Source organism: Benincasa hispida, chromosome 11, assembly GCF_027475165.1.
Source record: "Benincasa hispida cultivar pf3 chromosome 11, pf3_genome.v1.1, whole genome shotgun sequence".
Classification (NCBI taxonomy): Eukaryota; Viridiplantae; Streptophyta; class Magnoliopsida; order Cucurbitales; family Cucurbitaceae; genus Benincasa; species Benincasa hispida.
Window position 1 is genome coordinate 63,934,014 of NC_143488.1, and position 18,494 is coordinate 63,952,507.

An 18,494-nucleotide genomic window follows, 5' to 3' on the forward strand; every position below is an offset into this window, starting at 1 on the left:
TTTAAAAATAAAAATAAAAAATGGGACATAAAATAATTGAATGAATGTATGAAAAAAATATCTTTAGAATATAGAGATTATTAGTTTTTCTTTTTTAAAAAAATATATTAAATATTATTTTATAGGTCATGATCCAAAATAAGTACACCATGTACCAACTCAATAAGATAATTTGGAAAACAACTGGCCTTTACTTTAAATTTTAATTTCCATACTTTAGATATTCCATCAATATTAACGAAAAGTTGACTTAAGAGTAAACATATGCTTTTTTTAGTATACAACAATTATAGGATAGAAATTTATGACCGATTGATAACATTCTCATTTCTTTTTTTTTTTTCTTGTTTACTTTTCTGGTTTGATTTTCCCTATTTCTTATTTTTTAAGAACTATAAACAGAAATATATTTGGTAATTATTTCGACTTCTTGTTTTTTAGAAAAAAAAAAACAGAAACAAAAAATGAGAACGTTATCAAACAAATCCTTAGAATTTTCAATCTAAAAAAAATGGGTATATCATGTCAATTTTTATTGTACTATCCTCATGCTAGCATGAATATATAATTTTTGAAAGCATATAGATTTTAATAAATGTAAAATATATATGAAAAGAATAATCAAGCACGACGAAAAGTTTTATAAATTTTAAATAAATAATAAATAAATAAAGTGGAGAGATGACGAAAGAAAGGAAAGAGCCAAAAGTGTTATAGAAATTAGACGTCTTTTCCCAATTTAATAGTTTGTATCATATTGGAGATGGAAGTTAGAACTCTTCAATGTCATTTTTTTTTTAACCTAAGTACAACCACTCGTGGTAATTGACATTTATACTTTTCTTAGAAAGTCAAAAATTCGATTTTTCATTACTTTAATTGTTGTACTAAAAAAAGTCAATAGACACAACTAAGAAGGATTATCTTCTATCCAAATCACTATCATGATTCATGGTTTCTACGTATTACTATTAATCTTTCAAATTAAATAATCTTTATGGTGTAATCAAATTAGTTGTGAAAACCTAATCTAGCATAGCATAGCCAACAAAAAGTTTGTTTTATTTTTCATTTTTCTATTGTTTTGTCTGCCATGAGATTATTGATAACCTTTTAATTCATTATGAGTTGACTCTTAGTCTTTATTAATTTATAAAATTATAAGTGCATATAATTGGCTTTGGCACATAATTTATGAATCTAAAAAAAACACAGTTATATATATATATATAAATCGTGTGTTGAGAAATGGTTTTATCCATAGAACGTCTATAAAAACATAATTGATACATTGGTAAAATATTGTATAGAAATTGGGAATCCTAAGTTCAAAATCTATGTGTTCTAGAGAAGCAATTAAATTGGACTAAGATTTGAACAAGGCTTAAACTTATTATTATCTTTTTTTAAAAAAAAACACTAATTTAGACTTATCGTTTATAAAAGTTGAGTTGCCTCATTGACCACGAGTCAAGACTTATAATCTCATACTTTAAATAGATATTTTTTTTTAAAAAAAAAAACACCATTCTCATAATTCATCTATTAAGTGTCAAGTTAGATCTCTCGTCAAACCAGATGAGACGATATGACTATTAATTTCAAAAGCGAGACTAAAGGACTTATTTTACTATTCTAACTATAGTCACAAATACGAGATGAAAATTAATACATCAATAAAAAAAATTAAAATTTGAAGATGATTAAATTACCCATATATCCTTTACACAACTTAAAGTCAAGCAACAAATTTCTCATATTCTTTTGAATAAATCTCAAATTATCAAACTAAATCTAAGAAATTATTAGAAAAACCAAAAAAGAAAGAACCATTTACACAAAAACCAAAGTTTCATCACCATAGATATTAGTCTCGTGAGGTCCCCATAACCCTCTCTTTTTCTAAATCTTTATTGTCTTCATAAATAACATCCTCAAAGGCACATTTTGATGGGCAGTTTCTATGATTTTCATTATCTAAGATCTCAAAATCAATTTAAAAGAAATAAGCAAAAAAGCTACAAGTGGCAATTGTGAATCCTTTCATTTGTATCACTAACTAATTTGTCACATTGAAAAAGACTTCAAAGCCCTTTTTATTTTCCATGTTATGTGGGCCAAATGACAAGGATTTTTGTCTCTGTCTTTTTGTTTTTTGGGTAGCTAGGAGCCCCAGTTAACATAAAAACAAGAGCATCTGATCACCAACAACTCATTTTCAATTATCATAATGATATAAACACTATTATTCCCTTTCTTATCCACAATCACATGAACCTCCTGAGGTTCTTTATCCTTTCCTCAAAGAAATGAAGATCCCAAAATAAATTTACTTTCATAAGAAAATATTATCCTTCTACTTCTGTGAGGGTGTCCATTTTCCATATTTATGGAAGGCGAGGAATCTTTGTTTAGATAGAGAATGAAGGAGTGGGTTAGAGAATAATTCTCACGAATCATTGGGGACGAGGATACGGAATATATTCCCAACTCCATTTGCTATGCATATAAATTTGAAATTTTATTGTTTAATCGTTTTGATAAAATGATATACTTGAACGACATGGTTGAATATTTTTTTTAGTTCAACTAGATTTGTGTCTTTTCCACTGAGTTACAGGATTGGCAACTATGTGATTGAATGTTTAAACATTACATAGAGATAATTAGATAATTTGACATAGAATATTCTTGTTTTTGTCAAGAGGTTTAAGAATCTCTTATTTAAGTGGGGGAGTTAATGATTTTTTTTTGCGAGAAACTAACCATATAATTGAAAATTTTCAAAGAATTCATGTAATTTAATTGAGATTACAAAAAAAAATATAAAAATAAATCCTGGTAGAAAACCTAATCCTTTTGAATTTTTCACAAAGAATATGTCCTAGCGGTGAGTATGGATGGTCGAAAAACCGAGCCGAACGATTGAAACTGGCCGAACCAAAGGTTGGAGGTCGGTTTTTTTTAAAAACTGATTGGGGTCGGTTGTAAAAAATTCCAGTAAAAAGCCAAACCAAACCGACCGACATTTCACTTTGAACTACCCAATTCCAACCGAACCACTCATTTATTGTTTTATTATTAGTATACTTTTAGTTTTATTATAAATAATAAAATAAAAAAAATCCTTCTTTTAAAATATCTTAATGATATTTTTCACTCTTCTTTTCAAATCCTAATTTTGTATTGGAATTTTCTATTAGTATTAATTATAAATTATGTTGTAATTTTGTAATTTGCATGGTTATTTTAGTTTAGGTATTATTTTAATGGATATTTGTTTGAACTAAACTAATTAGACTAGAAAAATTAATAGTAGAGTGGGAAAAAAAACCAAATTTATAAGCTTAAATGAGGGATGGAAACTTGACACTAGAAGAAGTCAAAGAAAAAAATGTCAAAACTAAAAAAAAAAAAAAAAAAAAAAAAAAAAAAAGCGGTTTAAACCGAAATCAACCGACCTGACCCCAAATCAACCGATCGGTTTAAGAAAAAAAAATTTGATGAGCAGTTTTGACCTTTCTAAACTGAAGAGGGCGGTTTTGGTGGCAATTTTTATAGAAAATCAATCCCGCCTGACCAATGCTCATCCATCCTATCCTAATCCCTACTAAATCTAACTAATTTTGTGGAGATAAGGGGTTAAATGAGGGGAGGGATGGGGATGACCTATCCCAGTTGTATTGATGAACTAATGAAAATGTAAACAACAAAAAAGATAGAAAAGAATATGAATGATATACTTAATTATTCTTCTTTTAAAGAAATTCCTATGTTACTTCAATGGCATGTAACGATTCTCTGTTTTCTTTTTAATTTGTTCAACAAAGTAGAGATGGGAATTCGAACATAATACCTTTTAGAAAAAGCGTGGGATCACCATTATATACTTTGACTTACATACAATAGGCATAAAACGCAAAGTTGTATCGTTATTCGAGATAGAAAGATGTGATTGAAGTACAAACCAAAAGACAGACAATGACCATTTGGTCTAAAGTTTTACAATTGAGGCTTCAGTGAAGCCTACCCTTGAGGATAGGACCAATGAGAAAAGGATCAAAGGATATATGGTAAATCTCAACAGAGTAAGTATTGAATATTGTGTGGGGAAATTTTTGGTTCAATAAGATTCTGGAGTTGTTAAAAGTTAGCAACAAATCAATGAATGATAAAACAAAAGGTTGTTTGATCCAGTAATAAGAACACTAAAATCATGAACTATTGTGGCAACTTGGAGGTCATATTGTGGCAAGGCAAACCATACTCAGAATTGATCAATGTACACTCAAATGTAAAAACTGTAGCATTAAAAGGAAACAAATAACCAAACTAAATATTTATGGACATTACAAGCATCAGCAAACTCAAATTCATTTTTGACAAATACAAATCAACTAAACATGTTTTCAGACCTTGGAGGCGAAGCAGAGGCCTTCTTTGGCGAGCTGATCCAAGGACTCCACAGACGGTTGGTCTCGTGCAAGCTTGGCAATGGCCTTGTATTCATCTGGAGTTCCACCCTCCAAGAAAGCTCCAACTACCTTTCCATCTTTGACCCAGTAGGTTCCAAACTTGGGTTGTTCAGATTCCGGGTTGTTGTCTCCAAATAGGATGGTCTCACCAACGTTGTCGCCATAGAATTGCCATGACAGAGTAAAGGCACGAGAGTAGAAGTATGGAAGGTAGTCGTATTCCTCAATCGATTTTCCCTCTTCCTCTGCCTTGATGGCCTGTTATGAAAAGGGATTGAAGAAAACGTTTAGATAAGATAGTAAAGTAAGAAATGTTCCAAAAAAATGATAGATTCGGATCTTCTGAGTCGTCAAATGAAATCACTGAGCGGATTCAACACACCTTCACAGCCTGCTCAGCAGATTTGCGAGCATGATCAACATGTTCAACTCTTCTCAACTCGTTGTATAGCTTCAAAGGATAAGTAGCCACGTCTCCCACAGCATACACATCAGGAATGCTTGTTTTGAAGAATCCATCAGTCTGAAATCAATAAGCTATCACATGAGTTGTGAAAACTTGACAATCAAATCTATATAAATTAGAGGAATTTGGCAAACAAGATAAATGAAACAGGTGGAAAGACAATGGGTTTGGTAACGCTAGAAGAAATTGGCTACTACTAATATTATGCAATATAGGTTAATTTGATCTTTCATTGTCTATATGCGGTATTATTTGATCTTTACCATTCTCCATATGAAATTTTCTGATGGTTTATGTTAGTTTTAAGAACAAATGGGAAGATTGTCCGGTGCACATGCAGTAGTTTTCATGAAAAACAATGATACATATCAAGGTTATTTCATAATGGCAACAATTATAAATAGAACATTTAATAGCTCAGAACCAAAATCATTTTACCTAAACAAGTTATATAGTTTAACCAGTATTATAAAAATGTTGATGCTCGGAAAATTTTTCGAGGAAAGCTAAATTAGCCTACTAACCTTAATACCTCCCTTCTCTTCTTCGACCTGCCCTTTAAACAAAGATATCAAGGGTCTACCTCCAACACCCACAACAACTATGTCAGCATCAAGAATCCTGCCATCTTTGAGTTTAACTTGCTTCACCTGAAAGATTCACTTCATAATTCATTGTTTTTCCAAAAAGCATCATCGAGAAGCAAGAGGCATAAAATACGAGATACAAACCTCTCCATCTGAATTTGAGGTAAAACCAGTTGCTACTGTTCCCTTAATTATATTGATTCCTTTGTTTTTGTAAAAACCTTCATAGAAGGAAGCTATGCCAGATGTGAAAAGCCTAGGCACTGCAGGAACACAAGCCACAGAAGAGAAGGCTAAGGGTTTGACAGAAAATAATACTTCTATAGAGTAAAGAGCGTAGGAAATGTGGTTAAAGAACCATTCTGTATTGAGGAATGAGTACTTACTGCACCATGGTTCAGGGTAGACCATGGTAACATCAAGATTGTTGATCTGTAAAGCTGCACCAAGTTCAAGACCTATGTAACCTCCTCCAACAATCACAGCCTTCCCGTTCTTCTTTGATTTAATTGCTTCTACAAGCTTGTCAGCATCGTCAACCTCTCTCAAATAAAAAATGTTTTTAGCATCAGCTCCTTCTACACCAAAATCTGACAATCTTATGACCTGCAAGTAGACAAAAAGGGCATAAGTTCAATCTGAAATGAGAACAGATAAAACAGAAGTTCCAGTGCTCTATGTTAGTGGATGAGTTTATACAGTGGAACCGGTTGCAATGATCAAAATTTGATACTTGTAGGTATCACCGCAAGCACTAATGAGAGCCTTCGCAGCGAGATCTGCATTCACTATCTCTGTGCTAAGAATCAATTCAATCCCTGAAGTATAAGACGTTTAACAATCAGACGAGATTTAACAAGAATAACGTCAACAAGTAAACCTAACTAAGAGTTACAATTTTGTTTTCCTTCTATAAGAAACAGTTTTCATTATCAAAGACAAATAAAGGAAAATACAAATGAGAGGAGATGAAATATCCCCACACACTAAATGATTACAGAAACACTTCCTAAATGGAGCGTAATTGAGCTATACTAATAATTAAATAGGAAGATTTAGACCAAGTAGAAGCAAAAAGTTTTACAACTAAAAAGGCAACCATTACCGTTTTCTTTGTACCACTCTGGTAAAAGTCTCTCTCCTCCACTTCCAACACAGACGTGGAATCCTGGAAGTCTAGCAGGAGCTGAAGAAACATACTTGTCAAGTTACAATGTGAAATCCAAAGAATAGATAAGATCACGGTAACTATTTAACTTTCTTCTTGCAAATTATTTTTACATAATCAACGACTTACACTCGGGGAAGAGATATCCCTTACTAAGAGCAGGGCGTTCATAAGGAGCAACCTGCACAATAATGGAGAATATTTAGGAAGAACGTAAACTGATCTCACTTTTCTGATTCAACATCTTGAAAATGATTCAAGTAGTGTGTGTGCGTGTGAGAGAGAGAGGAAGCTGGTTTTGAATAACATCCTAAGGTTCTCAGAAACCCTCAAAGCCTCGAAGCCCTTCCAATTGTACGATGACTTTTTCTGCTCTACTGAACGCACTGTACCTGGTTCCAAGTCCTTCTGGAATAGTGAAATATGAAAAACTGGTTTGTTCAAAGACCTTTGGACAAATTCAATCAATATGCTATCTTTTCAATCCTCTGGAAATTCTAATTGATGTTTGGATTGGGCATAATTATCCTCTGGGGAATCTAATAGAAGCCAAAAAATCTTAGGAGGCAGTTTTTCATCGACATTTTCAGCTAATGGATGGAAATTAGTAAGACAGCCCTTTGGGTAAGCCAAGCCATTTACTTCAGAATCAACATTTTGCCCTTTTGCAGTTTCCATCTGACTTCATTTTAGCTTGAGCTCAGGCTAGATGATTCCCAATATCATCTAAAGGTTGATTTTATTCTGTTAGTTATTGGTCTAGTAAAGATTTATTGCGTAGTGAGCTGCCCATACTGAATTGAAGGAGGATGGGGTTCGCCGTAAACTACTTACAAAAGAGTGGTGCCGACCAATTCATGTTTTGTGGGGTTAATATCAATGATCAGTCCACATTACACATTGATGCCACTACTTCAATTTTCACAACAGAAACAGTAAAAATAAATCTGAATTTGTGCTTAATCATCTCAATTTGGTCACAAATTTGCGGGTGATAACTGGTGCTTCAACGAAAGGACACACCATCTATCACCTCACAACCTATTCCCTTCCCACAAATGATACTGTAGTCTTTCTTTCTTTAGCTAAGGACAAGCCAAGCTAGAAGTTAGAATAGAATTTCATAAAGTAATGGTCGAGATCGATATCGCCGGGCTAGTACAGCTCGAGGAGAAGATAGGCAGCTCGACTCCTCGAGGAAAGGGTTAAAAAGGCTTGACTGAAAGGGAAAGGGTAGGGGTTGAAAAATGGGATTCTGGTGAAAGCGCTAGAAAGAGGAAATCAAGGATTGTCCACCATCAAGTATCTAGTTGCAGGGGGGACTGATTTCTGTAAGATCCGGGTAGATAAGTAGCTCAACTCGAAGAGGAGAGGGAGGGTGAACATACTTTTTTTTTAGCCGCATTCATTGCTTTGAGGGATTGGTTGTGAGCAAGGAAGCGTTGAGTTGGGCGCGTAAGGTGTTGGGTGGTGGGTTTTCGATGGATACAGCTTTGATTGCTTTTCACCGGTTTATATAATGAATATCTGTTTATACCATTGACATTGATAATGGTAGACAGATGGATAGCAATGGTAGTGAAGAGATTCCAAGAGAACCTGTATTCTGAAGGAATCAGTTTCCCTCTCCGAGGACTCACTGGATGGGTCGGATGGTGATGGCAGAGGAAGCCCCTGCCCCGCCCCCACACTCAAGACTAACGGGACGAAGGGGGTCAAATCCAGACCTACGTGAGAAAAGACGTAGACTCGGGGCACTATGGACTTCAAAGCCTCAAGGGTTGTAGGGCACAAGGGGATCTTGAATCAATTCCCTCTTTTCCAGTATTTAGACAAGCGGTTCGAGTCAAGTGCCAGTTACAGAACTAATTGTTGGCAAGAGTCACAAATAAGAAGTAAACGACTTGATCTCTTCTGGAAAGTGACTTTGACCAAATAGAGTCTCCTTCCGTATAGGGGGCTCTCGTAGCGCTTAGTGTAGTAAGGGCCTTCTGCTTTTTTTTTCATCGTCACTATCTGCTTTATAGTCACAGTTGACCAAAATAAGAGCTTTTGTTTAATCAACTTTTGTTCCATCAGCTACAAGGTACCTGAAGTATTCAGCCTGACAATAGAGTTGAGGGACAACTCAAGATCCTCCCACCTCCATCACTGGCTACATGGGATTACTAATAACGGATCTACTGGAATAGTTGTAGAATATTAGTAAGGCTATTGTTGGTAATTAGCTCGAGTCTTGGTTATAATTTGGGGGAGTCGGGGTTTGTGGGGGAGGTTATATTTTGGTAAGTCAGTCCATACTCCATAGTGGATAGATTGAGAGAAAGTGATAGCCCTCTCGAAAGGCTATTGATATTATAATTTCTCTTGATATTGCAATATATCTCTTTGTGTTTTTTGTGTTTTCTTGTGCTTGGGGTCCTAACAGACTACTTTTGCTTCATTTATTTTCCATTCTCCTTTGTTCTGTGTTTCCTTAATTTCCTTCATATTGAATTCCTCCACACTGCGTCCGTTCACCTTTCATCCTGAGTCAGTTTCTTCATCAACAGTTGTATAATTCGCAAAGACGTAGTGATTGTCATCTGTATTGCCTAATGCTACCAGCATTCCCATCACATTGTGAGCAACAGGCTCTAAAACTCACTTCAACCTAGGTAATGGTCGAAATTCATTTCATTCCAAATATTACCCACTTCCTTCTCCCAACTATCAATCCTCTGTTCTATCATTTTTAGTCATGGTCCTTATTGACTTGATCATGTACGATTGTAGGATACTGAGCTCTATATTCAAGCTTACATGAGGAATTTATGTCAATTCCTTTTCTAAATACAAGAATAACTTTAAACATACGGGATGAAGAAACACAAATCAATGGCTTCGGATTAAGTTCATTGGTCTCTGCCTTCAAAAGTAACAAGGAACTATATGCATACGTAAAAAAACCAAAAGGCTAATGAAAAAAATTTCATGTTTGCAGCAAATGAAAACATACCGCCTCCTTGGAAATAATTGCTAGCTCGCCAGCTTTAAGCCCCAATTTCACAAACTCCCTTGCTGCATATCCCTGCAGACCAAGAAAAGAGGTATGAGTAAAGAATGAAATAACGAATTGTTCACAAGAGAGAGAAAGAGAGGTGACGATCTTGAAAGCCTTTCAGCATAAAATTTGGAGAAAGATGATGCTTTGAAAAACACCAAGTCTCACAAACAAAATAAGTGCGTCTCATGGCATGCCAGGAAAAGAATCTCAAACAAATTTAATATTTTTCTCAAAATTAAAAGTACATTTGTATAAATATTGGTTTATTTTCCTTATCCTTTTTCATATCTCATAATGACAACTTAAATTAAGACGAGGTCTCAAGCTTCATTAATTAAACTTAGAGGACAGTAGTTTCATTCAATTCTAATTCAAAAGCTAACTCACTCAATTAATTATAGACGAACAACGTAAATTTCCCAATAACTTTCAACCACCACACATTCCTCCAGAAATCTAGCTTCTCGGATGACTAACAAAGCAATAAAAAAGATCCACAACATTTGCTCGCTGAGCCACGACAGTAGTACATTCAAAATCAAAAGAACGCGGAGAAGAAAAAAGATTCCCATCTGTAGAGTAATTTTCAATAAAACAAAAGATGGAAACATCAAAAAAGCAGGAATCGATCACCATCACAACATAGCTACTGATCACAATTATAAACGTATCAAAAGATCAATTCCAAGTCAAGCAAAAGCCAAAATGCATCATATTTCATTTCCATGACTCGCAAATTCAACATTAACTTGAGAATTAAAAGGCCAAAAAGCGATCTAAATCAGACACAAGAACCGCATAAAACAATATGAAACAAAAAGTTAAAGATTGCAAACAGAAATCAGATCAGAAGATCAATAATGGAAGAGAAGAAACTTACAGCCGAGACACCACCACCGACGATCACGTACTTGAAACTCTTCTCCGCCATAGTTGGTGACTGCAGAAAGCTCTGTTGCTAGTGCCTTTCAAAAGAAAGATGCGAAAAATGAAAACGAAATGAATCACTTGAGCCCGATTCATCACATATTTAAAGCCAGAAATAAATTTTGCCTTTTTTTTAAACAAATAAATTATCTCTAATTACTTTCTTTATTACAACAATTCTCTTTTTGTGTTTTGACCATTGTTTTAGGCTTTTAGGACAATTTACTAGATTTAAGTCCATATCAACTATTGTTAATTCACATTCATTTTGATTCTTTTCTTTTTTTTTCTAATGTAATAGAACAATTTTGTTTTTTTTTTATCATTATTTCCACCATTTATTTTTTAATAGCTAATTATTTTAAATATTAAAACGATTTGAAATATCTTTTAAATACAGTAAAACATCACCGTCTATCAATTTATCATTGATAGACGGTGACATTTTATTATATTGTAAATAAACCGACTAATTTTCCAATATTTAGATACATTTTTGTTTAATTACTTATCAAATAATTTTTTTAGTTAGAAAAAATATAAACCAACCCATAACACACCAATCATTTCAACAAGTTAAAAAGTTAAAACATTATGACAATTATCAACTAAGCTCTCTCATAAAAAAATAATAAAACAACAACTAAAAATCATTTATGTGGTAGGCATTTTAATTTTTGGGCTTATTCTATAAGGACCAAACTGTCCGGCGTCCGGACAGAAAAAGAAGAAAAAAGGGTGTAAATGGGATATTCCACGTGGCAAATCTTCAGCGGTCGATTTGCAAGATGGGATGGGACCCGCATCCGGCGGCTGCCAATGTGAATACTTCCTCGTCCGAGAAATGGCATCCTTCTGGAAAAAACCACCAGCTCTGTCACGTCATGAACTACGTCATAAAGTCAAACCTGTGTTTAAGAATGTAAACGGTCAAATGTCAAAAAAGAACGAGAGAAAAATACCAAGTTTATATTCGAGGGAAGGCATATCTATCTATCTAGCAATAAAGGGAGACATTTTGTCTTTCCTTTTTTGCCTTAAAATTTGTTACAATTCTCATTTTGTCTATGTAATATCTCTTTGATTACCTAAAATTACTAGAGAACGAAATGGGATCGGAACACCAATGACTTTAAAATCTATGTCATACTACTGAGTGACAATTTCGAAATGAAAATTTAAAATTGAATTTAAAACGATAATTCCAAATTCTTTTTTCCTCTCTATTATTTTTGTTCAAATTAGTTTTTTGGAGAAAATTTTAATGGTCCTAGAACTGTTATTTTGATTAATTGGACGATTTTTTATGGCTTTCATTGTGTAGATGTTGAAAGACAATGATCTACGACTTTATAAATGTTTTAGAAAGTATTAGAGTAACGAATTGGTTGTTATTGTTTTGTTTGTTATCTTAGATGCACTTTTTTTTAGCAATTTTCATTTGATTATATTTTTTATGAATAACTTTCATTTTCATTTGATTCTTTATAGAGGTGAAGAATCAATATATTTAGATAGGATTTTCTGGCATTCCCAGGACATTACAACAACAAAATATTTACATTGATTTGTTAAGATTGATATTTATTTATATATTAAAATATATTCTATGTATAAAAGGGGCTATAAGGGAATAATTTTTATATACATATTATTCCTTTTTATTTTTAGTAAATTCCTATGTTATCCTTTATCGTAAGAATTAACCTTTTCGAGTTTAGGTGTCCATTCAAATGGCTAGATGTGACATTTCTAATTTTTAATTCACAAAATGTATTTATATTTCAAAATCAAAGTTTTATGTAATAGGTGCAACTGGTGTTGGCGTGACGCAACTCTTCGAGTATATGTGTTTGATGAGCACCAATTGATGTCAATGGATATGACTATTTAGAGGGTGTTAATTACATATGGATCAGGTGCTTCTTTTTCATGTAGGTGTAAAATGTGTATATAAAAGAAAAAAAATAAAATGTTTGATTATGTTCTTAATTAAAAAAAACATATTTCATATAAAAATGGGGGGAGGGGGGAATCTTAATTTTTTAAATCATATTGTATTAAACTTTTTCATAAATTTAATAGAGATTATAACAAACTGCAAATAATATTTAGTTATAACAAAATGATATTTAAACAAAAACTAAACATTTTTTAGCCACTTAAAATTAAAACTATAAGAGTTTACGAGGCTATAGAGGTTAATACTTATCTTCCTATTTAATTTTTAATTTTTGTCATAAAATCCTCTTTCGTCATTTTCTTCGAGCAGTTATTAATTAAAAAAAATTAGTACTGTACAATATAGAATAATTTATTTATGAAAAACTTATAATATGAAAATATGAAAATAAAATTGTTACCTTTTCTAACTATTAAAAGTTTATGTAATTAAAACAAAAAAAATAATGATTTCATTTAGTAGAAGCTAAAAAATCACTATATATTTTTTTGTATTAAAGACTATAAGATTTTACATGCATGCACGTATTTTCTGACTAGTTATAAATTATGTTAAAATCCATATATTTTGAATTTTTTTTAAGTTTAAATTTAATCTACATACTTGTAATATTTATTTCTTCAAAACAGTTATGAATATAGTAATCTAGCTCAAAGTAATCACAAATATAGCACAATGTAAAAAAAATTTGCATGTATAGCAAAATATGGATAGAACTCTCAGAGTCTGTCAATTAGGGGTGCTCAAAATATCCAATAACCTGAAAAATCTGATCTACTCAATCCAACTCGTACGATTTTGGAATTGGTTATTAATTCGTTTGGGCTTGGTTGGGTTCAAATAAACGGAAACTTTATGGGTTAATTTGGTATATGGGTTCACCAAAAATAACCTGAACTAAAAACTCATTATTAATATTAAAAAGTGTTTTTTTTTTTTGTACTTTCGATACAATTACATGTATATATACTTATTTTTATTTCACTTCATTTCATGATTTTTTTAGAATATTTATTGTCCACCAATAATTTAAAATGGGTTTTTAACACTATTGAAATAAATCTTTTATTATATAATTAAAATTAATTTGTCAATCTTATTTCAATATGTGAAGATAATTAACCAAATTCTTGTACATATTGACATATTACTTTTTTTTTAAAAAAAAAAAATGACCCGAGTAACCCGAACCAACCCAATCCAAAATTTTCAAGGTTGGGTTGGATTGAGTTCATTATTTAATAAGGTTTGTCTGGATTGAAGAAATTTACACCCCAAAACGATTGGATTGGATCTAAAAAGTGTTTCACATCTATCCAATCTAACCTACGCACACCCCTACTATCATTGATAGACTATGTTGTTAATAGGAGTATATATTTTGCTATATGTGTAATTCTTAAAAAATGTTGTTATACATTTAACTATTAGCCCTAAAAGTGTTATTCATTTCAATTACTCTTAAATAATCAAATAATATAATTATGTTAAATATAAATTATTCATTTTTTTATTTTATGTGACAAAAAATTAATTGACAATATATTAAATAATATTATATTTAATTTTATGACCACGTTAATGGCTCTCTTACATTTAACTAAGTAATTATTTAATTTTGATTTATACTTAGAAAATTGGTTAATCAAACCCAAAATATTTAGTTCATAGACATTAATTATCATGCATACCTAAATGTTAGGGTTTTATACTCTAAAACTTGTAGATAGTAAATGTTATTAATTGACGGTCATTAACAAAGAGTCATGGATGTTAATTCAATAAATGTTACTGCTTGTATTGTGGTCTATTTTGTCTTAATAATCCTAAATCCAATAAACTAACATCCAAGGTTGTCTTATGAGTCTTGAAATGTATGTGGAGACATATAGGGATCAATGTTCAAGATACAACCTAAAGAGTCTATAGTATAAGGATAAGGTTGGGTACCTTATCCTGGTAACACTATGGATACGACCCATTTTGTATTTGATACAAATATAATGATCCAAAGCGTTCGTAGGTAACACCTGAGTGGGGTATCATATGCAATGAGTTTACATAAGACTGGACCGTGAAATAGTAACCACTAGATGTAACACTATTGACTATTTAGGTTCCTATTTCATTAATTAGAATGACCTAGGCAGCATAGTCTTAATCCTGAGTATATTATGAACTCTTGTTCACGAGAATTTGTCCTTTGATTTGTATAGGTGAGGGTGGTCAGTTCGCCAGCCTTCAATTTTGGGGACAAGACCGAGTGGGGAGTTGGAAACATAATAATATAAAATGGAATTCACTCATTCCCATTTTAAGGGTAAGCAGATGAGTGTTTCCTTAAGTGGTGTCTCTAGGACTTGAAGGTCCTACTCTCTCGTTGGACTGGATTTCTATTTATTTGTTTGACCATAAACAGGTTGTTCATTAGAGGAACACTGGTATCAAGGAGTTAGAGGTAACCCAAGGGAAAAACGATAATTTGACCCCGTTGGAGTTACCAACACCCGTGAAGGACTAACTTGTTGGTATTGGTCTATATCCGTGGACACAGAACTATATCTGTAGTGAGAATAGTACAGTTGTGAGTCTTTAGTGGAGTGTACCCACAGTTAATGAATATTGATTAATTTGGTAATTGAGTTTAGCCAATTAATCTCATATCGTTGGAGCTTCTGACCTATAGGTCCACCAGGTCTCACATTAGCTCACTAGAGAATACTCAAGAGAGGATAATTTGAATTGTTCAAATTAATTTGAAGAAACTATATATTGATAAGATTAATATATAATTAATTATGGATATGATCTATAATTAAATTAGAAAATAATATTTGAATAAGATTCAAATTAATTAATTCAGATGAATTAGATTCACAAAGAATTAATTAATATAGAGGTTTTGTACATATATATGAGATGTAAATGATAATTAAATATATACATTAAATTGGGTTTAATGTATAAATAGCTATTTAATTATTGTGCAAATTTAAATTAAATAAGTGTTATTTAGTTGGGCTGATTAATTAAATAATTATTATTTAATTAATTATACAAAAGAAAAGTATTAGGAAAGGGGTTTGGTCGTTGACCTCCTTATGGTCCTTTGTGAATACACAGAACACAATACATAATACCATAATGTTATTGTGCATAATTTTTTCCTTAAGCCATAAAGAAAATCCTCTCTATTCTCCCAAACTATTTTCTCCTCTCCCAGCAGTTGGATACCACCTATCCCTCTCTTGGAATCCCGTAGTGTTGGAGATTGTTCAAGAAATTGTTTGTGATCAAGATCATTGGAGATTCATTCGTTGGAACTAGGAGAGGATTGTTCATGGCATTTGGGAATCTACAAATGTGAGAATCATTCTAATCTTTTCCCTAATGCATGCTAATTTACATGTTTATATTCCATTTTAATCCAATGATTTTTTTTAATGTAAAATTGGTTTGCGGGATGCAAGGTATTCTAACAAAACGCTTTTGCTACGGGATTCGATCCCCCTTCACTAAACATATACACTAATTATTCCACATATTTATATTTCAAATAATATTTAATATCTATATACATTAAGCAATATATATGTTCCAAACGGTTACATCTTCATTCATGATGGCTCTGATTTGTCTGAGTCGGGTGATCTGGTTTGGGAGATCATATCCCTAGTTGAGGCAATTCGGGTTGTTTCTTTTGTTTGGTATCCTAGATTGGCGAATAGGGCAACCTATCGCCTAGCTCTTGAGGTTCTGTCTTATGGTAATGTTGGGACTACTTTTGTTATTTCATCTTCTTCTTTCTATGAAGAAGAGAGTAAGAGTTTTTGTTGGTTTTTCTGATTAGTTCTTCTCTACTTTAGGCAAAGATTGTTTAGTGAACTCTAGTTAGTTGTTTGATATGATAAAAAAAATGTGATCTAAACAAAGAGAATTTTTAGTTCTCCATTTTGCCCTTATAATTTTAATAAATTTCTAATTTGCTCTTCATTGAATAGTTGCTAATTATATTGAGAGATACAACTGTTCAAATAGAGGTGGTTATATATTGAATTGACACATCCATTCATATATGGGTGCAATTCAAATCGTAGATGTGAAACATCATGATCAATCAGTACTAATCTGCCTAAAATTTTTTTTATAAAGAGATTATCCTATAATTAAAGTTCATTTGATTAAATACTCATTTCGTTCTTTATTTTTTTTCATAACCGTTTTTTCCATAGAATCACTCATCAGGTAAAGAATTATCTTACTATGTCATTTATTTATCAAAGTTTTAATTTACTATTTTGGAGTGTGGTAAGTAAAAAAAAAAAAAAAAAAAAAAAAATCTTAGATTGTAGAGCAGGATGTTGTTTATTATCTCATTTATGTTTTCCAAATAAACTAATTAAGATAGGATGGTTTGTTCTTCGGTGTTGCTTTTTTTTTTTTTTATGCATGACAAAGTCTCAAAGGAAAATTAAGATAGTATACAATGTTGGTCCTTTGACAAGTTCACATGAAATGTTAGTGAAATCGTAGAAATTGGGATCGATGAATGCAATGCACGTGTTTAAATATGTCCATGTGCATCACTCTTCCCATAATAAAACCATCGATTCAATAAGGAATATCTTTTCTACTTTTTTTATATATATTTATTGAATGTTAAATTACACTCTAGTGGTAAAGAGATGTCTCTAAGGAGTATTTGATAAATGAGTATGAGTTATTGCGTTGGGTAGGTATTTATTACCCATATTTGTTAAACCCATAAAGAAAACATATGGGTTATTAAAACCCCTAATATATTTTTATTTCTTTCTCTCTTCCCTCATCTTTGTCGTTTGGATCCATATATATATATATTATCGTCAAACCTATGAGTTATTAAAACTCATTTTTTACCCACTCAAAACTCTCATTTTTTATCCCTCAAAACTAACCCTAAAAATCAATATATTTTCATTTCTTTGAATTTTTTTTTTTCGTCAAACCTTTGGATTCTATTTTCATTTCTCTCTCTTCCTTCATCTTTGCCGTTTGGATCCCCCAAATATACTATCCATATTATATAAAAATAAACTATATGATATGTGAAATAATAAAGTTAAGTTAGCAAGACTCAATATATATACATACAATATACCAATTAGTTCAATATATATACATACATTCAATATATATATACATACAATATACAATATACCAATTAATTGAGCAGCAATATGAAATATATTTTGTTGGTATGTTTTATCGATTGAAAAGAATTAGAATTATTAAAGTTTTTTAAAAGAATATATGAAAAATATTATTTTATGTTCTACAAATTGAGAAAAAAAATTGAGATTGTCCAGTTTATATCATAAATGATTTGAGAAAATACGTGTATATTTGAAAACTAATCAACAATAGCAAAACATAAAACTAAAAAATAAAAGAATGAAATAAAAAATTAAATAGAAAAAAATAGAACTAATCTCATTCACAAAAAAAACTGTATCAGATCTTCCAACTCAACTCAACTCAACTCAGCACAACAAATACAGACAATAACTACAAACTCAACTCAACTCTACAAACAAACACAGACAATTTAACTCCCCAGATAATTTGACTCTCCAGATAATAATTACTAATTCAACTCAACTCAACTCTCTACTTTTATCACATACCAAACACACCCTAAGATGTTTATAATGAGATTTTCTTATAATGAATGTCCTATTTATTAAATAGTTATTTATTTCTTTCTTTTTCTCTTAGAATCACTATCTTCTAAGAACACTAAAGATTTACCATGAAATAATAAACCATCTTATCATGCCACTTATTTATCACAATTTTAATTTACATTTTTCATTTCACTTG

At 31.6% G+C, this 18,494-nt stretch overlaps 1 protein-coding gene across 1 annotated transcript; it reads right to left on the minus strand.

Annotated features, from left to right (window-relative positions):
- Positions 1-4,224: 4,224 nt before the first annotated feature.
- On the minus strand, positions 4,225-11,005 carry LOC120091032 (monodehydroascorbate reductase, seedling isozyme-like). The gene is made up of 10 exons (XM_039048823.2): positions 10,623-11,005; positions 9,695-9,766; positions 6,826-6,877; positions 6,634-6,714; positions 6,228-6,346; positions 5,915-6,134; positions 5,673-5,791; positions 5,466-5,591; positions 4,858-4,998; positions 4,225-4,733 (listed from the first exon to the last, which is right to left on the minus strand). The coding sequence occupies exons 1-10, from the start codon at positions 10,671-10,673 to the stop codon at positions 4,410-4,412; spliced, it is 1,305 nt and encodes a 434-aa protein (XP_038904751.1). The 5' UTR covers positions 10,674-11,005; the 3' UTR covers positions 4,225-4,409.
- Positions 11,006-18,494: the final 7,489 nt, after the last annotated feature.